Below are 25,191 nucleotides of genomic sequence, written 5' to 3' on the forward strand. Positions count from 1 at the left end.
TACATGCTTCTACTCACTCTGAAGGCAACACCCTGGACCTTGTATTCTCCTACCTATACACTCTGTCCAACAATCATTTTCCTCTCTCTGATCACCACCTTATTAGTTTCACTATCTCTCCCTGTCTTCCACCATCTCTCCCTCAAACCACTTATAATTACCTGTAGAGACCTTTGCCACTTTAACCCTTCTCTACTCCACTCTGCTACTGACCACCTCTATGACAATATTTCAACCATGTCCTGCCCCAATCTAGCCACTTCTGTCTACAATAGATCCCTGTCCCTTGTCCCTGGACAAGTTCACCCCTCTCACCCACAGAATCAGACCCTGACCCCCACAACCCTGGTAAGCAGAAGATACCAGATGTCTCAAAAAACTAAGCAGTGCTCTCAAGCATCTGTGGCGTAAGACTAAGTCTCACAAAGACTTCAACCAATATAAAACTGCAGATCTAGTTTGTCACTCTTATTAACAGCTTCTCATTCAGTCCCCGTTGACTCTTGTCCTTCCTTAACTCTCTACTTTGTACACCACTGCCTCCACCCACTAATTCATGATGAAATCTTCGCTGTACAGATAACTCCCCCACTTAACACCCTATGTCCACAGGCACACGCAACACTACCCTTATTCAAACCTGCTATTACAGATGAGGTTGCTAAACTTTTTAGCAAAAAAAACACCTGTTCCCTGGTCCCTATTCCCTCTCAAATACTGCAATCACTCTCTGGCTCTATCCTACACTCTCTAAATCACTTCTTCAATCTCTCCCTCTCTTCTGGCACCTTCCCCAACACTCTAAAACATGCACTAGTCACCCCAATACTTAAAAAGCCCTCACTAGACCCCACCAATCTTAACAACCTACGCCCCATCTCCTTGCTCTCCTTTTCCTCCAAACTCCTTGAATGCCTGATCTACAACCATTCTGTTCTTGGACCTCTCCTATTCTTGATCTTCTTCCCTGGGTCAGCTGATAGCCTCCCATGGCTTTCAATATCATTTCTATGCTGACAATACCAAAAACTCTTTACCCCTCAGCTCACATCAGTCTCCTCATGTATCACTAATTTACTGACCAACATATTATTTTGGATGTCACACCACTGCCTCAAGCTAAATAAATCCAAAAGAGAGCTCCTAATGTCTCCTCCCCCATGCCCCTTCCTCTGACTTCTCTGTCAAGATCAATGGCACAACCATCAATCTGTCCCTACATGCCAGGGTGTTAGGTGTAATCCTGGACTCTACACTCTTCTTTTGGCTCCACATCCAATCACTTTCCAAAGCTTGCTGTCTCCAAAATTCACCCCATCCTAACCAATGACTCCATAAAGCTCCTAATTCACTCCCAGGTTATCTCTCGCCTCGACTACTGCAACTCCCTTCTCATTGGCTTACCTTTACATAGGCTATCCTCCCTCCAGGTAACTATGAATGCTGCCGCCAGGCTCATCAACCTTACCAACCATTCAGTGTCTGCCAATCTCTGCACTGGCTGCCACTCACCCAAATTAAATTCAAAATACTAATAACTTATAAAGCCATCCACAACTCTGCCCCCAGCTACATCACTATCCTAGACTCAAAATACCAACCAAATCGCTATCTTCATTCCTCCCAAGACCTCCTGCTCTCTAGTTCCCTTGTCACCTCCTCCCATGCTCACTTGCAGGACTTCTCCTGACCCTCTCCCATCCAATGGAATGCCCTTCCCCAATCTGTCCAACTATCTCCTACTCTGTCCACTTTTAGTTGATCCCTGAAAACTTTTCTCTTTAGAAAAGCCTATCCGGCCTCCACCTAACAACTATACATGTATTTTCTCCATCTGCTCAACCCCCACAGTTATTACCATTTGTATCTCTTGACCCTCCCCTTTTAGATTGTGCTCTAACAAGAAGTGCGCTCTGAGTCCTCCTGTATTCAATTGTATTGTAACTGTACTGTTTGCCCTCAATTTGTAAAGCACTGCGCAAACTGTTGGCACTATATCAATCTTGATAATAATAATTTCAGGTCTCATGCACTCCTAGTGGGGTATCAACCCACTATTAGGCTAGGTTCACATCCGTGCAGGTGATTGCCACTGTGGGACCGCACATGTTCCCGCTTCCGCAATGGTTCTCATGCAGGCTGCAATTCCAGAAATAGTGTAGGGACCTTCTCCCTGCGTTTCAGGAGGCATGGCAGCTCATTCATATAAATGGGCTGCTCTGCTCATGCAAAAAATAAAGTTTTACTGTAAAAAACACCCTTTTCATTAAATCTTGACCAAAAAAAAAACCTGATAAATACACTCATTTTTTATGGTGCAACAGAATGCATGGATGAGATAATCCTAAATTGATTCAACCTCTGTGCCCCTGCAACTAATGTATCACAGTTGTATCAAGCATCTCTCCACCCGCCTGGTATCTCTTCATAACATTATACTTTTGCTGGGCTCCAGAGTGCTCCACTTAAGAGGTCAGAATGTCAATACCAATACATACCTCATCCACACCTCCTGATGTTGCGTTTTGCCATAACAGGACTTTGTCTAGACAATGTCTTGTTGTGTTGAAATTCTGCATCAGCAAGTGTGGCCATGGGGTATTATTACAGTATATGGGGGTATGTTGGCGAGAGGTAATATTTTGGAGGAACGTGTGTGCAACTAGGGACAGTCTAATTTTAAATAAAAACATATTATAACATGGTAGCTTTGCACTTTTATTTTTCTTAAACATTTATAGAATTAGCCTTCAAGAATTCTTTTCAGTCTTTCTCAAGTCTCCAGTTGCCTGTTTCAGCCATTGGCAGGTCTTCTGCTTGCTTTCCACCCAGCTGTAAAAGGGCTTGTAGCCAAAGTGCCTGAATGCCTTGTCAGTGTCAGGATAGAATGTTGTATGCACCAACTTCAGGACTGGTACAGTTAAAAAGGGTTTCAGTTTCCAAAAAGGCCTCAGAATGAATATTATTGAGTTGTAAATTGATATCATAAACCACATCTTCCAGTACGGAATGTATGACCCCTTTTGTATATCCGGGTCAAATTCAGTGAACAGTTCTTGATTCAAGTCCTTTATATGCCTAAATGGGGTGTCATCATATGAGTAGTACACTTGTCCACCAAGGACATGTGGGTTCAGCTGTATCTGACGAGCGGCAAACACATGCATCCAGGCCACATTACCTGTAATTAAACCAAAAGATTCAGCAAAAACTCATGCCAGCCTAAGATTACAAGAAAAAAACTGTTTTAGAATGGTCAGCAGGGATCATGGAGGAAAGAACCGATGCCTGATCTCTTTCCATGCAGTGAACCCACAAGTGCTCTGATCTGAGTACTTCTGGATTCACAGTTGTCAGATGACAGCTGACTTCTGCTGCAATAGATAGAGCTCATTCACACATGCGTCAATACCCTGTGTTTAAGCTGCATTGAAGCAGTGTTTTTAATGCCTCTTAACCACCTTAAACTGCCTGCCATGAATATTAAAATGGTACCATACAGTGCAGCGCACATAGGTGCATTAGCATTTTTTTGTGTTAAAATTGAGCAGCATGTCACTTTCAGAAGGCATTGCTGCTTGTCAGCTGCCTTCATTAAGTCCACTGGCAGGCTGCTGTAACCATGCCTATGGCGTTTACGCCACGTTAGTGAAGCATTTATAAAGTGTTGGCTGGGTGCTGAGGGAATGGCAGCAGAGGTTCCTGTATCCCAGAATGTACTAGGAAATAATAGAGAGCAAAGACAGAGCAGCTCAAACCGTTTCTTGTTTGTACAGAACAGCCATATGGTAACACCATTGGGTTCTGTGTGCTGGCAAAAGCTTCAAGCCAGCCATCAATGCTGACAGTGCCAGTCAGGAGCAGAGACACTGAGTATTATTGCCACTGGCAGTTTTCAGTGTCAGCAAATTTTGGTGCCAGCAAGTGACTATGAAATCTTTCCATGATCATCCTGAACTGGATCAAGCCAAATGTCAAAGAGATCAAGCTATACGAATCTATCTTGCAAAGAAAATGTTTGCTATCACATCACAATCTAAACACACCTAAAGTAGTATGTAGGACAGTGTACACTACATCCTGCTGACCCCTGTACACTGTCCTATATCCTGTTGACCCCTGTACACTACATCCTGCTAACCCCCATACACTACATCCTGCTGACCCCTGTACACTACTCTACATCCTGCTGACCCCTGTACACTACATCCTGCTAACCCCCGTACACTACATCCTGCTGACCCCTGTACACTACTCTACATCCTTCTGACCCCCGTACACTACATCCTGCTGACCCCTGTACACTGTCCTACATCTTACTGACCCCTGTACACTACTCTACATCCTACTGACCCCCATACACTACACCCTGCTGACCCCCATACACTACTCTACATCCTGCTGAGCCCGTACACTACACCCTGCTGACCCCCATACACTACATCCTGCTGACCCCTGTACACTACTCTACATCCTGCTGAGCCCGTACACTACACCCTGCTGACCCCCATACACTACATCCTGCTGACCCCTGTACACTACTTTTACTTCCTGCTGACCCCTGTACACTACTTTTACTTCCTGCTGACACCCTGTACACTACATCCTGCTAACCCCCATACACTACATCCTGCTGACCCCTGTACACTACTCTACATCCTTCTGACCCCCGTACACTACATCCTGCTGACCCCTGTACACTGTCCTACATCTTACTGACCCCTGTACACTACTCTACATCCTACTGACCCCTGTACACTACACCCTGCTGACCCCCGTACAATACATCCTGCTGACCCCTGTACACTACTCTACATCCTGCTGACCACCATACACTACATCCTGCTGACCCCTGTACACTACACCCTGCTGAGCCCGTACACTACACCCTGCTGAGCCCCGTACACTACTCTACTTCCTGCTGACCCCTGTACACTGTACTACATACTACTGACCCCTGTACACTTCTCTACAGCCTGCTGACATTTGTACACTGACCTACATCCTGCTGACCCCTGTACACTGTCCTGCCTCCTGCTGACCCCTGTACAATGTCCTGCATCCTGCTGACCCCTGTACACTACTCTACATCCTGCTGACCCCTGTACACTACTCTACATCCTGCTGACCCCTGTACACTACTCTACATCCTGCTGACCCCCGTACACTACATCCTGCTGACCTCTGTACACTGTCCTACATCTTGCTGACCCCTGTACACTACATCCTGCTGACCCCTGTACACTGTCCTACATCTTACTGACCCCTGTACACTACTCTACATCCTACTGACCCCCATACACTACACCCTGCTGACCCCCATACACTACTCTACATCCTGCTGAGCCCGTACACTACACCCTGCTGACCCCCATACACTACATCCTGCTGACCCCTGTACACTACTCTACATCCTGCTGAGCCCGTACACTACACCCTGCTGACCCCCATACACTACATCCTGCTGACCCCTGTACACTACTTTTACTTCCTGCTGACCCCTGTACACTACTTTTACTTCCTGCTGACACCCTGTACACTACATCCTGCTAACCCCCATACACTTCATCCTGCTGACCCCCATACACTACATCCTGCTGACCCCTGTACACTGTACTACATACTACTGACCCCTGTACACTTTTCTACAGCCTGCTGACATCTGTACACTGGCCTACATCCTACTGACCCTTGTACACTGGCCTACATCCTACTGACCTCTGTACACTGTCCTGCATCCTACTGACCCCTGTACACTGTCCTGCATCCTGCTGACCCCTGTACACTGTCCTGCATCTTGCTGACCCCTGTACACTGTCCTGCATCCTGCTGACCCCTGTACACTACTCTACATACTGCTGACCCCAGTACACTACTCTAGATCCTGCTGACCCCTGTACACTGTCCTGCATTCTGTTGACCCCTGTACACTGTCCTACATTCTGCTGACCCCTGTACACTGTCTGACATCCTGCTGACCCCTGTGCTACATCCTGCTGACCCCTGTACACTACTCTACATCCTGCTGACCCCTGTACAGTGTCCTACATCCTGCTGACCCCTGTACACTACTCTACATCCTGCTGACCCCTGTACACTGTCCTACATCCTGCTGACCCCTGTCCTACATCCTGCTGACCCCTGTACACTGTACTACATCCTGCTGACCCCTGTCCTACATCCTGCTGACCCCTGTACACTGTACTACATACTACTGACCCCTGTACACTTCTCTACAGCCTGCTGACATTTGTACACTGGCCTACATCCTACTGACCCCTGCACACTGTCCTGCCTCCTGCTGACCCCTGCACACTGTCCTGCCTCCTGCTGACCCCTGTACTCTACATCCTGCTGACCCCTGTACTCTACATCCTGCTGACCCCTGTACACTACTCTACATCCTGCTGACCCCTGTACACTGTCCTACATCCTGCTGACCCCTGTACACTGTCCTACATCCTGCTGACCCCAGTACACTACTCTACATCCTGCTGACCCCTGTACACTGTCCTGCATCTTGCTGACCCCTGTACACTGTCCTGCATCCTGCTGACCCCTGTACACTACTCTACATACTGCTGACCCCAGTACACTACTCTAGATCCTGCTGACCCCTGTACACTGTCCTGCATTCTGTTGACCCCTGTACACTGTCCTACATTCTGCTGACCCCTGTACACTGTCTGACATCCTGCTGACCCCTGTGCTACATCCTGCTGACCCCTGTACACTACTCTACATCCTGCTGACCCCTGTACAGTGTCCTACATCCTGCTGACCCCTGTACACTACTCTACATCCTGCTGACCCCTGTACACTGTCCTACATCCTGCTGACCCCTGTCCTACATCCTGCTGACCCCTGTACACTGTACTACATCCTGCTGACCCCTGTCCTACATCCTGCTGACCCCTGTACACTGTACTACATACTACTGACCCCTGTACACTTCTCTACAGCCTGCTGACATTTGTACACTGGCCTACATCCTACTGACCCCTGCACACTGTCCTGCCTCCTGCTGACCCCTGCACACTGTCCTGCCTCCTGCTGACCCCTGTACAATGTCCTACATCCTGCTGACCCCTGTACTCTACATCCTGCTGACCCCTGTACACTACTCTACATCCTGCTGACCCCTGTACACTGTCCTACATCCTGCTGACCCCTGTACACTGTCCTACATCCTGCTGACCCCAGTACACTACTCTACATCCTGCTGACCCCTGTACACTGTCCTACATTCTGCTGACCCCTGTACATTGTCCGACATCCTGCTGACCCCTGTCCTACATCCTGTTGACCCCTGTACACTACTCTACATACTGCTGACCCCTGTACACTGTCCTACATCCTGCTGACCCCTGTCCTACATCCTGCTGACCCCTGTACAATACTCTACATCCTGATGACCCCTGTACACTGTCCTACATCCTGCTGACCAATGGAACACTACTCTACATACTGCTAACCCCTGTACACTACATCCTGCTGACCCCTGTACACTACTCTACATCCTGCTGACCCCTGTACACTACTCTACATCCTGCTGACCTCTGTACACTTCTCTACATCCTGCTGACCCCTGTACATTTCTCTACATCCTGCTGACCCCTGTACATACATACTACATACTGCTTACATGGGCAAACATCCAAGCCTGAAACTAGTTGAACAAATCAGGCTGCAGTATCAGATGTTCTGTCTGCATGATGAATACCTGTACAGACTTGTGAGGATGACCAATTACCTCCCAAAGATGAAAAAGTTGTGAATGAAAGTGAATGCCAAGTTTTTCACTGAAGTTAACCTTTAAAGTAGGCTGGGTACACACTGACAGTTTTTTTTTTCTGTTCAACCAGAAGGTTGAATGATAAAAAACTGACCGATCATTGTAAAAAAACTAAAGTGATGTTGGTGCGGTGATATCCCCTGCTGCTCCATTGAATTCTGACAGTGAGGAGGCTCTCCCACTCCCTCCAGAATTCACAGACCAATGGCTGCAAGCTCTGATTGGATGCTGTTTTTTACAGCATGTCCCTTCTACAAAAGCAGATCATTACACCGGCTTCTGTCGGAGAGAAAGCTGTACACATTGACCAAAAGTGGGGTCAGTTCCTGCTGAACCAACTGACTTTTGGCCAGTGTGTACCCAACCTAAGTTTATAATTTTACAGTGACATTTGTTTTATTATATTTGCTAAGTTTTCTTCGAGTCTTCCTTAATTTTTATTGGAAAGTAGAAAAATAGCACTGGACCTGTAGTTTTATCTCACTCTTATTGTTCTCTTAATGTACTGATGTTGGTATAATGATCTGGTTCCTGGGCAGGCAGCTTCTACACACCAGTGGACCTCCTTGAATTGTAGTCTAATGTAACAAAAATTGAAACTGAAGCGCCACAGCACTGCTAGGAAGTCCAGATTCAACTTTATTCCAATAAAAGTCCAAGGGACAATCAAAACAGTAAACATGGTGATTTGGGGGTCCTAGAGTGCCCCCTTCATCAGAGATTGATTAACAACGTGAATAGACTAGATGTGAACTGGACCTTAAATAGTATTATTTCCAGTGTGATTGTCACCACAGGCCTTGCTGGCTTGGCCCTGTTCAGCATGAAAACAGCACAGTTACCTTGGCTGAATTATTAGATCGTGTATGGCTAGCCTTTGTTGGGGGTGTATTTAGAAAATTTTGTAGAGATATTTGTCCTGTAAAACCGCATTTGCATTAATCTGTGGGGACCAAATTGAACCAGATCATTTACAGCTGCTGTTTTTGACATTTTTTTCTACAGCCAATAAACCCCCCAGCATGTTATCCTATGTGTCCATGCACACACAGACTGTAATCAACATTTTTTGGCTGGAAAAACCCCCCAGAACTAGTGGGTTTCTAGAGGAGTTTTTAGCTGTAAAAACGCTCTAACACTGAAAAACGCGGCAAAATGTGGTAAATTGCGGTAAATCTGCGTTTTTGGGTTTTTTTTGTAAAAAAAGTTAAAAAACTGAGAAAAACGCAGCTAAATGCTAATGCAAAAACGCTTAAAAAATGCTGAAAAGCTTTATACAGCTACCGTTGTCAGCGTTATTAAAACGCCCAGTGTGCATGTAGCGTAAAAAGAATGAGCTGGTGTAGCCAGACAATTACATACATCATTTTACTAATGAACAATATCTTCTTAGCTGGGTTTCTATCCTTATGATATACAGTATCTTCCTGTATATACTATATTCTAAAAATTAAATGTTACATACAGTATGTAAAGCACAGTATACATTTTAGGCACTATAAATATATGCCCCCAACAAATAAATGAATATGTTAATGATATGCTTCTTGTAGAACCACGCCCTTATTAAATAACTGCCACACCCCTAATTAAAGCACATTGTCCACCTACAATGGCTTACTGGACACACAGCAAAAAAAGGTATCCCTAAATTTTTTTTTGAAATGTTGTCAACTATGCAAGTCTATCTAAGAGTGCAGCAGTATCACAGAGCTACCGCTGTCTGATCACTGCAGAAGCTCATCTGGAACCATTTCCACCGTAAAGCGGGTCCCCAGCTCATCACCAATGGAGACATTCTATTACAAAAATTCAGGAGTAGGTGAGTGAGTGGAAATTAACCCTTTGTAACATATCAACCAGCCCTGTATTGATATCATTGGAAAGTCATATTGACTTTCTGTTCCCATATCATCCACAAACATTGGCAACAGTACTGCTGCTCAGAACTGTGTCCCTGAACATCTGAGAGATATCCCATATTATAACTTTGATAATGAACCCCTTGCTGGACACTTCACCACTCAGTACTTAGGAAATCAGTGTTCTACAACCATTTCCGTCTTGCTGAAATTGTTCCTTCTAGTACAGAAACTTCTTCAAGAGCTGCAATGTGACTGGCCGAAGATTTACTTTGAGGACTGTATAAGAGGACCTGTTATCCTGCCTAGTCAAGAGTTTACAGTTACCTTGCAGTTATTGTATTATAGCCTAGGTCCTAGCTTACTCACCTTAAGTGATGCTAGGTGACTTAGTCATTATTCTATTGATACCAAATTCACTGTCACCTTATGTTGCTCATTTCCAATGGGGAAAGCTACTGTTTATGTAGCCTTATCAGAACCTAAGGAGGCAATCCTGCTACATTGGTTGATATTAGAAACTGTATCTATGCCAATGGTGTCTCCAAAGATCTCAGATTCCTTATCCCCTCCCCTTCTCTTGCCTCTATCTCATTTTCTTGTTTCTTTCTTTGTCTCTCCTTTTGGGGGGGGGGGGCTGTGTCCTCCTTAGATCTATCCATGCCCAGGATTTGCTGTACCATAATTTGCTACTTTTAATATCTGGGCTACCATTGACATGTTTACATGTTATACTTTGTGTTTAATGTGATTGCTTGTGGAGGATGGTCCTCCTCCTTTATTTTTTCTTTATTGTGTTTGTTCCACTTGATGGCTCCAGTCATAGCTCCTGAGTGGGTGGACTAGGTGCTCTTTATATTATTGTGCCTTCATGTTACTATTGAACAAGAAATTGTATGTTTGTCAACAACAATTTTTGAAAACTCATTTTCTCAATATATATTGATATACCCCAAGGTCTCAAGTTTCATTTCGGGGTGACCCTGAGGCATTAGCCAAAGGTTCTCAATCTGTGTCTGTTGACATTGTGACAGGATGAGACCCTGCACTGTGAGAAGATAGGAAAATGTGACAGGATTTACATTTAGGCTGAATGCGATGTTTCTGACTAATGTTTTTGGGCAGAGAAAGCTGTGGATTTGGATTTCTCTGGATTATGCAGCTCTGGATCCGAACATTAAATCCTGTGTCCAGGTTTTGCTAGACACCTGCAATCTGGAGTACATAGGTGTGAGGTGTTGCTATTAGAGATGAGCGAAGTATTCAAAAATTCGATTCGACTGATTCGGCGAATTCGTAGAAAAATTTCGATTAGAGTCGAATATATTCGCTGTGAATTTAACTTAAAAAAGGGTGTTTCTAGGCTTCAGAGAGACTTAATATTAGTGCTGAACACTGTACCTTTAATTTAAATGCCCTTGGAGTCTGCTGGGGAAGAGAAATAATACTGTCAGGCAGTATGACATGCAGATGAGTGCCGTCGATCTTAGAATCACCGCACACTTCACTCATTTGGCCAGTCACGGGGCCAAAACCAGAGTGTGGAGCCACAGTGTGGCGGTGGAGGCAGCAGCAATGGGAGGCCATACAGCACCCTATGACAAAAATGGAAACCACCAGCAGTGTGAGGAGACCTGAAAGTGGCACATGGCAGAGTGTGGCGATAGAGACAGCAGCAATGGGAGGCCGTACAGGGACCCATGACACACTCTGGACCTGGCAGCAGCATGAGGAGGCGGTACAGGGGCCCATGGCAGATTACGGGCCTGGCAGCAGCATGAGGAGTCGGTACGGGGGCCCATGGCAGATTACAGGCCTGGCAGCAGCAATGGGAGGCCGTACAGGGACCCATGACACACTCTGGACCTGGCAGCAGCATGAGGAGGCGGTACAGGGGCCCATGGCAGATTACGGGCCTGGCAGCAGCATGAGGAGTCGGTACGGGGGCCCATGGCAGATTACAGGCCTGGCAGCAGCAATGGGAGGCCGTACAGGGACCCATGACACAATCTGGACCTGGCAGCAGCATGGGGAGGCGGTACAGGGGCCCATGACAGATTACGGGCCTGGCAGCAGCATTTGGAGTCGGTACGGGGGCCCATGACACACTCTGGACCTGGCAGCAGCATGAGGAGGCGGTACAGGGGCGCATGACAGATTACGAGCCTGGCAGCAGCAACTTGGACAGGAGGACGTTCAGTTTCTGCACCGTCTGGTGCGTGCTCGCAAACTGTTGTCTCTTGGAAACGGATTCCAAGAAAGACTGCTGACGGAATCCGTGAAGAGGAGTAGCAGGAGAAGGAGCATCTGAACGAGCGGAATATGCCAACAAGCGACAACAGGGGCCCATGACAGATTACGGGCCTGGCAGCAGCATGAGGAGTCGGTACGGGGGCCCATGGCAGATTAGGGGCCTGGCAGCAGCTATGGGAGGCCCGTAATCTGCCAGCACCCTATGACAAAAAATGGAACCCACCAGCAGTGTGAGGAGACCTGAAAGTGGCACATGGCAGAGTGTGGCGATGGAGACAGCAGCAATGGGAGGCCGTACAGGGACCCATGAGAGACTCTGGACCTGGCAGCAGCATGAGGAGGCGGTATAGGGGCCCATGGCAGATTAGGGGCCTGGCAGCAGCTATGGGAGGCCCGTAATCTGCCAGCACCCTATGACAAAAAATGGAATACACCAGCAGTGTGAGGATACCTGAAAGTGGCACATGGCAGAGTGTGGCGATGGAGACAGCAGCAATGGGAGGCCATACAGGGACCCATGAGAGACTCTGGACTTGGCAGCAGCATGAGGAGGCGGTACAGGGGCCCATGGCAGATTAGGGGCCTGGCAGCAGCTATGGGAGGCCCGTAATCTGCCAGCACCCTATGACAAAAAATGGAACACACCAGCAGTGTGAGGAGACCTGAAAGTGGCACATGTTTGGGGCATGATTCATGGCGGATTTAGTCAGTTGTGTCAGGAACTGGTGGTTTGAAATCCAGACTAATCCACGCCTGATTCATTTTCACAAACGTCAGTCTCTCCACACTTTGGGTGGACAGTCGTGTCCTCCGCGGAGTTGCAATACCTCCTGCCGCACTAAACACGCGCTCCGATGCCACGCTACTGGCCGGGCATGACAGCCTTTCAAGGGCAAATTCAGCTAGTTGGGGCCAAAGGTCAAGTTTCGTTGCCCAGTAGTCAAGGGGATTGTCTACCTCGGTTGGCAGGGTGCTGTCCAAGTAGGCCTAAGCCTGTTGTTTGAGGTCCTGCTCCAGGTCCACCTGATGCTGCTGCTGCTGCTGCTGCTGCGGCTGGTTAGTAGTTTCCTCACTGCGCTGGTGAAGAAAGCTACTCATCATCGACTGCAGACTGAGGCAGCCGCTGCTGGTGGAGCTGCCACTGCTCCTACCACCCCACCCCTCCCCTGCTGCCATGGCAGCGGAACGCGAGCGCACAGGGCCCACAGTGTCTGAGGATGGACGTTGGCGCAGACAGGCAGAGACCAGCTGACTACATAGGTGGTTTTTATAGTACGTTATTTTGGCCTCCCTCTCAGCAGGTGTGAAAAAGGCCACCATTTTTGAACGGTAGCGAGGGTCCAACAAGGTGGACAGCCAAAAGTCATCCCTCTGTCTGATGGTTATTATTCGGCTGTCGCTACGCAAGCAAGCGAGCATGCTATGGGCCATTTGTGCCAAGAAATGCGAGGGACTCCCTGCCTCCATCTCCACAGCATACTGCCACGGTGCGTCTGGGTCCTCTGTCTCCTCCTCCTCCTCCTCTACCAGATGCTCCTGCTCCTCCACTCCTGTCCGCTGAGTGGAAAAACCACCCATTTCACTCAATAATTCCTGAGCACCAATGTCCTCCTCTACCTCCTCCTCTTCTTCCTGTCCTGCCCCCACAGGGGTCATGTGGCGTTGAGATCTGTGCGCCACGTCTACCGCACCCTGACCAGCCATTGTTAACAGCATTTGTTCCAGGACGTGCAACAGAGGAATGACGTCGTTCATCCCATAGTCCTGCCGACTCACGAATAGCGTGGCCTCCTCAAAGGGCCTGAGCAAGCGCAGGTGTCACGCATGAGCTGCCAATGGCTGACATCTAAGTTACACAGGGAGTACCTTTATCCGCTTTTAACATCAGGAAATCGGTGATGGCCTTTCGCTGTTCGTAAAGGCGGTCTAACATATGTAGGGTTGAATTCCACCTTGTTGCAACGTCACAGCATGAGGAGTCGGTACGGGGGCCCATGGCAGATTACGTGCCTGGCAGCAGCAATGGGAGGCCCGTAATCTGCCAGCACCCTATGTCAAAAAATTCAACACACCAGCAGTGTGAGGAGACCTGAAAGTGGCACATGGCAGAGTGTGGCTATGGAGACAGCAGCAATGGGAGGCCGTACAGGGACCCATGACACACTCTGGACTTGGCAGCAGCATGAGGAAGCGGTATATAGGGGCCTATGGCAGATTAGGGGCCTGGCAGCAGCTATAGGAGGCCCATAATCTGCCAGCACCCTATGTCAAAAAATTCAACACACCAGCAGTGTGAGGAGACCTGAAAGTGGCACATGGCATGAGACACTGTGGACCTGGCAGCAGCATGAGGAGGCGGTATATAGGGGCCCATGGCAGATTAGGGGCCTGGCAGCAGCTATGGGAGGCCCGTAATCTGCCAGCACCCTATGTCAAAAAATTCTACACACCAGCAGTGTGTGAGGAGACCTGAAAGTGGCACATGGCAGAGTGTGGCGATGGAGACAGCAGCAATGGGAGGCCGTACAGGGACCCATGACAGACTCTGGACCTGGCAGCAGCATGAGGAGGCGGTATATAGGGGCCTATGGCAGATTAGGGGCCTGGCAGCAGCTATGGGAGGCCCATAATCTGCCAGCACCCTATGTCAAAAAATTCTACACACCAGCAGTGTGTGAGGAGACCTGAAAGTGGCACATGGCAGAGTGTGGCGATGGAGACAGCAGCAATGGGAGGCCGTACAGGGACCCATGACAGACTCTGGACCTGGCAGCAGCATGAGGAGGTGGTATATAGGGGCCCATGGCAGATTAGGGGCCTGGCAGCAGCAATGGGAGGCCCGTAATCTGCCAACACCCTATGTCAAAAAATTCTACACACCAGCAGTGTGTGAGGAGACCTGAAAGTGGCACATGGCAGAGTGTGGCGATGGAGACAGCAGCAATGGGAGGCCGTACAGGGACCCATGAGAGACTCTGGACCTGGCAGCAGCATGAGGAGGCGGTATATAGGGGCCTATGGCAGATTAGGGGCCTGGCAGCAGCTATGGGAGGCCCGTAATCTGCCAGCACCCTATGTCAAAAAATTCTACACACCAGCAGTGTGTGAGGAGACCTGAAAGTGGCACATGGCAGAGTGTGGCGATGGAGACAGCAGCAATGGGAGGCCGTACAGGGACCCATGAGAGACTCTGGACCTGGCAGCAGCATGAGGAGGCGGTATATAGGGGCCTATGGCAGATTAGGGGCCTGGCAGCAGCTATGGGAGGCCCATAATCTGCCAGCACCCTATGTCAAAAAATTCTACACACCAGCAGTGTGTGAGGAGACCTGAAAGTGGCACATGGCAGAGTGTGGCGATGGAGACAGCAGCAATGGGAGGCCGTACAGGGACCCATGAGAGACTCTGGACCTGGCAGCAGCATGAGGAGGCGGTATATAGGGGCCCATGGCAGATTAGGGGCCTGGCAGCAGCTATGGGAGGCCCGTAATCTGCCAGCACCCTATGTCAAAAAATTCAACACACCAGCAGTGTGTGAGGAGACCTGAAAGTGGCACATGGCAGTGTGGCGATGGAGACAGCAGCAATGGGAGGCCGTACAGGGACCCATGACAGACTCTGGACCTGGCAGCAGCATGAGGAGGCGGTATATAGGGGCCCATGGCAGATTAGGGGCCTGGCAGCAGCTATGGGAGGCCCGTAATCTGCCAGCACCCTATGTCAACAAATTCAACACACCAGCAGTGTGTGAGGAGACCTGAAAGTGGCACATGGCAGAGTGTGGCGATGGAGACAGCAGCAATGGGAGGCCGTACAGGGACCCATGACAGACTCTGGACCTGGCAGCAGCATGAGGAGGCGGTATATAGGGGCCCATGGCAGATTAGGGGCCTGGCAGCAGCAATGGGAGGCCCGTAATCTGCCAACACCCTATGTCAAAAAATTCTACACACCAGCAGTGTGTGAGGAGACCTGAAAGTGGCACATGGCAGAGTGTGGCGATGGAGACAGCAGCAATGGGAGGCCGTACAGGGACCCATGAGAGACTCTGGACTTCGCAGCAGCATGAGGAGGCGGTATATAGGGGCCCATGGCAGATTAGGGGCCTGGCAGCAGCTATGGGAGGCCCGTAATCTGCCAGCACCCTATGTCAAAAAATTCAACACACCAGCAGTGTGTGAGGAGACCTGAAAGTGGCACATGGCAGAGTGTGGCGATGGAGACAGCAGCAATGGGAGGCCGTACAGGGACCCATGACAGACTCTGGACCTGGCAGCAGCATGAGGAGGCGGTATATAGGGGCCCATGGCAGATTAGGGGCCTGGCAGCAGCAATGGGAGGCCCGTAATCTGCCAACACCCTATGTCAAAAAATTCTACACACCAGCAGTGTGTGAGGAGACCTGAAAGTGGCACATGGCAGAGTGTGGCGATGGAGACAGCAGCAATGGGAGGCCGTACAGGGACCCATGACAGACTCTGGACCTGGCAGCAGCATGAGGAGGCGGTATATAGGGGCCTATGGCAGATTAGGGGCCTGGCAGCAGCTATGGGAGGCCCATAATCTGCCAGCACCCTATGTCAAAAAATTCTACACACCAGCAGTGTGTGAGGAGACCTGAAAGTGGCACATGGCAGAGTGTGGCGATGGAGACAGCAGCAATGGGAGGCCGTACAGGGACCCATGAGAGACTCTGGACTTCGCAGCAGCATGAGGAGGCGGTATAGGGGCCCATGGCAGATTAGGGGCCTGGCAGCAGCTATGGGAGGCCCGTAATCTGCCAGCACCCTATGTCAAAAAAATTGAACACACCAGCAGTGTGTGAGGAGACCTGAAAGTGGCACATGGCAGAGTGTGGCGATGGAGACAGCAGCAATGGGAGGCCGTACAGGGACCCATGAGAGACTCTGGACTTCGCAGCAGCATGAGGAGGCGGTATAGGGGCCCATGGCAGATTAGGGGCCTGGCAGCAGCTATGGGAGGCCCGTAATCTGCCAGCACCCTATGTCAAAAAAATTGAACACACCAGCAGTGTGTGAGGAGACCTGAAAGTGGCACATGGCAGAGTGTGGCGATGGAGACAGCAGCAATGGGAGGCCGTACAGGGACCCATGAGAGACTCTGGACTTCGCAGCAGCATGAGGAGGCGGTATAGGGGCCCATGGCAGATTAGGGGCCTGGCAGCAGCTATGGGAGGCCCGTAATCTGCCAGCACCCTATGTCAAAAAAATTGAACACACCAGCAGTGTGTGAGGAGACCTGAAAGTGGCACATGGCAGAGTGTGGCGATGGAGACAGCAGCAATGGGAGGCCGTACAGGGACCCATGAGAGACTCTGGACTTCGCAGCAGCATGAGGAGGCGGTATAGGGGCCCATGGCAGATTAGGGGCCTGGCAGCAGCTATGGGAGGCCCGTAATCTGCCAGCACCCTATGTCAAAAAAATTGAACACACCAGCAGTGTGTGAGGAGACCTGAAAGTGGCACATGGCAGAGTGTGGCGATGGAGACAGCAGCAATGGGAGGCCGTACAGGGACCCATGAGAGACTCTGGACTTCGCAGCAGCATGAGGAGGCGGTATAGGGGCCCATGGCAGATTAGGGGCCTGGCAGCAGCTATGGGAGGCCCGTAATCTGCCAGCACCCTATGTCAAAAAAATTGAACACACCAGCAGTGTGTGAGGAGACCTGAAAGTGGCACATGGCATGAGACACTGTGGACCTGGCAGCAGCATGAGGAGGCGGTACAGAGGCCCATGGCAGATTAGGGGCCTGGCAGCAGCTATGGGAGGCCCGTAATCTGCCAGCACCCTATGACAAAAAATGGAACACACCAGCAGTGTGTGAGGAGACCTGAAAGTGGCACATGGCAGAGTGTGGCGATGGAGACAACCCACCGACTGTTTTGCTCGCTGCCAAGCTGCCACCCTCTTCTCCTGATGATGCGGAAGCAATAGCCTGATGACGACGAGGCTGCCAAGTGCGATCAGCCTCATCATCATCAATTAGGGTCTCCGCCTCACTACTAGCCCCCTCGGCTGCGTGTGGGTCAGGAGACAGACCTGTCTCTAGACCGGCTACCGAGCCACTCTCCGAGCCACTACTTCTTCGCCTGGCTGCTGAAGAGGCGGATGTCTCCCCCCGTTCCTGACCGCCCTCTGTTAGCTCTTCCTCACTGTACTGGATGACACCGGGAGCACTGGCCTCTGGCTGCGAATAGTGCTGCCTCGACCCCTTCCTCTGCTGCCACGTCTGCTCGCTCCTAAAACATTGCCTCCTCTGCCACTCCTCTGCATGTTGTCTGACATACTCTTTAATTAAACGATTATGTGTCCCTGAGTAACAATTCTGTGTCCCTGAGTAACAATTCTGTGTCTGTGCGAGTAACAATTCTGTGGCCCTAAGTAACAGTTCTGTGGCCCTCAGTAACAATTCTGTGTCCCTGATTAACGTTTCTGTGGCCCCAAGTAACAGTTCTGTGGCCCTCAGTAACAATTCTGTGTCTGTGCGAGCAACAATTCTGTGTCTGTGCGAGAAACAATTCTGTGGCCCTAAGTAACAGTTCTGTGGCCCTCAGTAACAGTTCTGTTTCCCTGAGTAACAATTCTGTGTCTGTGCGAGTAAGAATTCTGTGTCTGTGCGAGTAACAATTCTGTGGCCCTAAGTAACAGTTCTGTGGCCCTCAGTAACAGTTCTGTGGCCCTGAGTAACAATTCTGTGTCTGTGCGAGTAACAATTCTGTGTCTGTGCGAGTAACAATTCTGTGTCTGTGCGAGTAACAATTCTGTGTCTGTGCGAGTAACAATTCTGTGGCCCTAAGTAACGGTTCTGTGGCCCTCAGTAACAGTTCTGTGTCCCTGAGTAACAATTCTGTGTCTGTGCGAGTAAGAATTCTGTGTCTGTGCGAGTAACAATTCTGTGGCCCTAAGTAACAGTTCTGTGGCCCTCAGTAACAGTTCTGTGGCCCTGAGTAACAATTCTGTGTCTGTGCGAGTAACAATTCTGTGTCTGTGCGAGTAACAATTCTGTGTCTGTGCGAGTAACAATTCTGTGTCTGTGCGAGTAACAATTCTGTGGCCCTAAGTAACGGTTCTGTGGCCCTCAGTAACAGTTCTGTGTCCCTGTGTAACAATTCTGTGTCTGTGCGAGTAACAATTCTGTGGCCCTAAGTAACAGTTCTGTGGCCCTCAGTAACAATTCTGTGTCCCTGATTAACGTTTCTGTGGCCCCAAGTAACAGTTCTGTGTCTGTGCAAGTAACAATTCTGTGTCTGTGCGAGTAACAATTCTGTGGCCCTAAGTAACAGTTCTGTGGCCTTCAGTAACAATTCTGTGTCTGTGCGAGTAACAATTCTGTGGCCCTAAGTAAAGTTTCTGTGGCCCTAAGTAACAATTCTCTGGCACTCAGTAACAATTCTGTCTGTCCCTGAGTAACAATTCTCTGGCACTCAGTAACAATTCTGTCTGTCCCTGAGTAACAATTCTCTGGCACTCAGTAACAATTCTGTCTGTCCCTGAGTAAAAATTCTGTGGCCCTAAGTAAAGTTTCTGGGGCCCTGAGTAACAATTATCTGGCACTCAGTAACAATTCTGTCTGTCCCTGAGTAACAATTCTCTGGCACTCAGTAACAATTCTGTCTGTCCCTGAGTAACAATTCTCTGGCACTCCGTAACAATTCTGTCTGTCCCTGAGTAACAATTCTCTGGCACTCAGTAACAATTCTGTCTGTCCCTGAGTAAAAATTCTGTGGCCCTAAGTAAAGTTTCTGTGGCCCTGAGTAACAATTCTCTGGCACTCCGTAACAATTCTGTCTGTCCCTGAGTATGAATTCCGTGGCCCTAACTAGCGTTTCTTTGTCACTAAGTAACAGTTCTGTGGCCCTGAGTAACAATTCTGTGTCTGTGCGAGTAACAATTCTGTGGCCCTAAGTAACAGTTCTGTGGCCCTCAGTAACAGTTCTGTGTCTGTGCGAGTAACAATTCTGTGTCTGTGCGAGTAACAATTCTGTGGCCCTAAGTAAAGTTTCTGTGGCCCTCAGTAACAGTTCTGTGTCTGTGCGAGTAACAATTCTGTGTCTGTGCGAGTAACAATTCTGTGGCCCTAAGTAAAGTTTCTGTGGCCCTAAGTAACAATTCTCTGGCACTCAGTAACAATTCTGTCTGTCCCTGAGTAACAATTCTCTGGCACTCAGTAACAATTCTGTCTGTCCCTGAGTAAAAATTCTGTGGCCCTAAGTAAAGTTTCTGTGGCCCTGAGTAACAATTCTCTGGCACTCCGTAACAATTCTGTCTGTCCCTGAGTAACAATTCTCTGGCACTCAGTAACAATTCTGTCTGTCCCTGAGTAAAAATTCTGTGGCCCTAAGTAAAGTTTCTGTGGCCCTGAGTAACAATTCTCTGGCACTCCGTAACAATTCTGTCTGTCCCTGAGTATGAATTCTGTGGCCCTAACTAGCGTTTCTTTGTCCCTAAGTAACAGTTCTGTGGCCCTGAGTAACAATTCTGTGTCTGTGCGAGTAACAATTCTGTGGCCCTAAGTAACAGTTCTGTGGCCCTCAGTAACAGTTCTGTGTCTGTGCGAGTAACAATTCTGTGTCTGTGCGAGTAACAATTCTGTGGCCCTAAGTAACAGTTCTGTGGCCTTCAGTAACAATTCTGTGTCTGTGCGAGTAACAATTCTGTGTCTGTGCGAGTAACAATTCTGTGGCCCTAAGTAAAGTTTCTGTGGCCCTAAGTAACAATTCTCTGGCACTCAGTAACAATTCTGTCTGTCCCTGAGTAACAATTCTCTGGCACTCAGTAACAATTCTGTCTGTCCCTGAGTAACAATTCTGTGGCCCTAATAACGTTTCTGTGGCCCTAAGTAACAATTCTCTGGCACTGAGTAACAATTCTGTCTGTCCCTGATTATGAATTCTGTGGCCCTAACTAGCGTTTCTTTGTCCCTAAATAACGATTCTGTGGCCCTCATTAACAAGTCTGTGTCCCTGAGTAATGGTTCTCTGTCCCTAAGTAACTTTTCTCTGTCCCCAATTATCGTTTCTGTGGCCCTAACTCTGTCCCTGTCCCTAGTACAGAGCGGTCTGCCTCTGTTCAATAACTGCAGGCAAATGAAGAATTCCAAAATGGCCGCTATTTATAGCTCGACCATTACACAGTGCTGACTGGCTGGCTGCTGATTGGCTGATGCGATCACATGTAGTTGAGGAATGCATTATGGGTCAGCGCGCCTTGTCTGCGCGCCTTCCCAGACATCCCCGCTCCGTCGCCGCACATGTCAGCCGCCATTTTCTGAAAAATTTCGATTCGCGCGTCCGAATTAGGCTATTTTTCGGATTCGGCACGAATCGAAATTTTTCCGATATTCGACTCGAATTCCACTTCGGATACTTCGATTCGCTCATCTCTAGTTGCTATATACTCAGATCTTAGAATAGCTCTGGGCTCCCAGTTGGAGAGAGCTCCCAGTGTAGGAGACGGAAGGTCTCATCAAAGGGGTCAGAGGACACAGCCAGAAGCCAAGAAACAGAGGTCTCAGTTCCAGGAGTCAGGTCGATTCTTATAGGGGCGTCAACAGAACCTCCATCCATAGGCCAAAAGTGGGCCTTACAGCAGGGCACTGTGTCTAAAGGCTAGAAAGCCAAGTTTCCAGGAGAGGTACTGAAACTGAAGCTGAGTGAGCTTACAAGCCAGATGGCTTGACATTTTCCAGTGCATGGATTTCTGTTGAAGTTGGAGAGGATAACCTGCATGGGAACATTTGTGAACTTTTGCCTTCTTAACCTGAGTGGGAAATCATTTGTTTGTGAACTTTTTGCCTTCTTTTAAATAAAATTGGGTTACTAAACCATTAAAAATAGTTCCTGTCTGCTGTGGACTCACTAAAATGGTGCATCTGCCACGACTACCCCATGTCACAATGTGTATACCTGAGGTGGCAGAGGTACAGAGGGTTTTGTAGTTGTCAAGGTAAGAATAGAGGACCCAATACAACAGCGCTACACCTGTAATTGACATTCAAAATGTGACTAATTCAGAATACATAGGCTGCCAATACTGATGTCCTTTTAAAAACAATAGCTCTGTTGCCATTTAGATCCAATGGTTTCTGTGTTTTCTGAGTCATGATCTTAGAGCAATATGCAGATCAGAAGTTCTGACTTTCTTTGATGCAATCTTGTTCTAGGTCAGTGACTCAAAGTACTGAAGCCAGAGAACCAGCATGATGGCAAGATATCTGACATTTTTAGAAGGGATCAGCACTGGTACCTCCCCTCATCTCTCTGCACAGGTTTCCAATAGGATGGCACTACACAGAATGATTTTTCAACTGGTTTAAAAAAGAACTGACTAAAAACTAAGGAGTAGACAACAGGTACAATAATAACAAGGCTCAAAGATGCAAAGAATCACTATCTGAACTTTAAAGGGCCCGTTCACAATAAGGTTTGGGTTAGCTAATTGGTATATGTATATCTAGTCACTAAAATCGCATAAGCTTTAAAATGGTAATATAATTATAAAAGTAATTTTCATTATTCCTAAATCTGAATTCCAGGTTTGTTTTTTTTTTGCATAAAAACATTTGTTCAGCTTGGACCAATACAAGTATACATATTCCATATTTGGCAGATCAGTGTTGAAGCACAGAATTACTGAAGTAGCCACCACTACTACAATAATCTTCACCATCTTCTGGATCCTGTGGTGAGCAGCTGCCCTGCTGCATTGTAATCACAGGAGGTCGCTTGCTTGGACTGGCACCATTCAGAGAATGACTTGCATTTTTCTGCAACACATTCTCTGATTGCACAAGGTGGAGAGGCCAATGCCTTGTATTCACTGAGACAAATACCAGGAGTTCTCCAAACCCTCTGATCCTCTGTGGTTATTATAAAGCAGGGCAGCTGCTTGGCACAGAACGCAGAAGACAGCGAAGATCACTGTAGTAGCAGCAGATACTACAGTGATTCTCTGATTCCACAGGGATTGGCCAGGTATGAGATATTTAGTTGCAGCAGTTACTACAGTGATTCTCTGATTCCACAGGGATAAGCCAGGTATGAGATATATATACTTACATTTATCCAAGCTGGGCCAATGTAACTATGGATTAAAAAAAAACATACCTTGCAATTCTGTCATGAAGGTTCTTTTTCTGGCCATTCCTGGCAAGCTAAATGTCATTCAGTTAAGATTTGCATCTACTTTAAGCCACTCTGCATCATTTTGAACAGGTTTCACCTTAACCACTTGCCCTCCTGAGGATTTACCGCCCTTCCTGACCAGGCCATTTTTTGCATTACTGCACTGCATTACTTTAACTGACGATTGTGTGGTCATGCAACATTGCACCCAAATGAAATTTACATCCCTTTTTCCCACAAATAGAGCCTTCTTTCGGTGGTATTTGATCGCCTATGCATTTTTTATATTTTATAAAACCCAACAATTTAAAAAAACAAACATATTTTTGACTGTGCACATCCATCAGTGCCACCCATCAGTGCTGCTCAGCAGTGCCACCCATCAGTGCCGCCAGTCAGTGCCCAGCAGTGCTGCCAGTCAGTGCCACCCATCAGTGCTGCCCAGCAGTACCGCCTCATCAGTGCCACCTATCAGTGCTGCCTATCAGTGCCACCTATCAGTGCTGCCTATCCGTGCCATCTCATCACGCCTATCACACCTACGGCACGCCTATCAGTGCTGCCTATCAGTGCCCATCAGTGCAGCCTCATCAACGCACATCAGTGAAGGAGAAAAATTACCTGTTTGCAAAATTTTATAATAGAAACAAAGAAAAACTTTTTTATTTGTCAAATTTTTTGCTTTTTTTTTGTCTATAGCGCAAAAAATAAAACACCCAGTGGCGATTAAATATCACCAAAAGAAAGCTTTATTGTGTGAAAAAAAATATAAAAATTTAATATGGGTACAGTGTTGCATGACCGCACAACTGTCATTCAAAATGTGACAGTGCTGAAAGCAAGTGGTTAACGGTCCATGTGGCTTGACTGGATACACATTTTTGAAGATTTATACCTACATGCCCTCTTGTTCATCTGTATAGATGTGAACAGTTTTTTGGAAATATCTAGATGCTCACAAGTACAATGGTGAGTTAAATTCAGAGGTTATGCAATGGCTTTTCTCCAATGTGCGAATTTCTCTTTGGAGATGTTTTTTACTATCCAAACCCTTTTTTGCAGTGATTTGGGTGGCCCTTGTGTTCCATTTTGGGGAGTGCCAGTTATCTGAGGCCCGCCCGTCCCTTGGCTGGGAGGTGGCGGCAAACTGGAGCCTAGCTTTTAAGTTCGGTTAAAGATTTATTCATGTGTCTTTTTACTTCTCTACGTTGTGAGTATATTAGTATAGTTGGAACTATGCAAATATTTCTTATGTACATATAGTGTGTTCTAAACAAATGTATTTTCAATCTCACCGATTATATCACCCTTCTGTTTTCTTATCCCTGAGGAAGGAGTAAAATTACTCCGAAACACGCTGGATCTTTACAAAATTATCTCTGTAACTAAACAATATTTTTTGATGCTGATGTCATGTTACAATATGATCTTTTGAAAATGGTTTGTCGTGTCATAATTTTAAATGTGTGAAAATTCAATGGAAATAAAGATTTCATATTTTTAATCTATGTATTCATGCCTTTAAAGTCGCATTTAATCTAGGTTGTCCCTCCTATATGTTTAATCCAAAATTCTGGGGATGATGGCTGTTAATGCTGGTTATTAGAGATGAGCGAATCGAACATGACGAAGTGGAATTCGTTCTGAAGATTTGGAAAAATTCTATTCGCGACGAATCCGAAGATTAGCAAACTTCGGATGCACGAATCGAATTTTCCCAAAAATGGCGGCGACATGTGTGGCCACGGAGAAAATGGACAGAGAAGATGGGGCGGGGATCTCTGGGAAGGCGCGCAGACAAGGCGCGCTGACCCATAATGCATTCATGACATGTGATCGCATTAGCCAATCAGCAGCCAGCCAGCACTGTGTAATGGTGGAGCTATAAATCGCGGCCATCTTAGAATTCTCCATTAGCCTCCGGTCATTCAAGAGAGACAGACCTGTGTGTATTAAGGGACAGAGTTAGGGCCACAGAGACTTTAGGGCCACTGAATCGTTACTCAGGGACACAGAATCGTTACTCAGGGACACAGAATCGTTACTCAGGGACACAGAATCGTTACTTAGGGCCACAGCTATCAAAGAATCTAAAATTTAAAGACATACACCCTTTTTTTTTTTGGTGGCTGTCGT

At 47.9% G+C, this 25,191-nt stretch overlaps 1 protein-coding gene across 1 annotated transcript in view; it reads right to left on the reverse strand.

The window, feature by feature from the left end:
• Window positions 1-2,705: 2,705 nt before the first annotated feature.
• The window catches only part of LOC149457392 (3 beta-hydroxysteroid dehydrogenase type 7-like), an 87,349-nt gene continuing 64,863 nt past the window's right edge, over window positions 2,706-25,191 (reverse strand). Inside the window, exon 7 of the mRNA XM_089683731.1 lies at window positions 2,706-3,181. Coding sequence (XP_089539857.1) covers window positions 2,751-3,181 — 431 coding nt within the window. The 3' untranslated portion in view covers window positions 2,706-2,750. The remainder of the gene's footprint in view (window positions 3,182-25,191) is intronic.

This window comes from Staurois parvus, unplaced genomic scaffold (assembly GCF_062004578.1).
Source record: "Staurois parvus isolate SC_StPar_1 unplaced genomic scaffold, SC_StPar_1.0 ptg000321l, whole genome shotgun sequence".
Taxonomy (NCBI): domain Eukaryota; kingdom Metazoa; phylum Chordata; class Amphibia; order Anura; family Ranidae; genus Staurois; species Staurois parvus.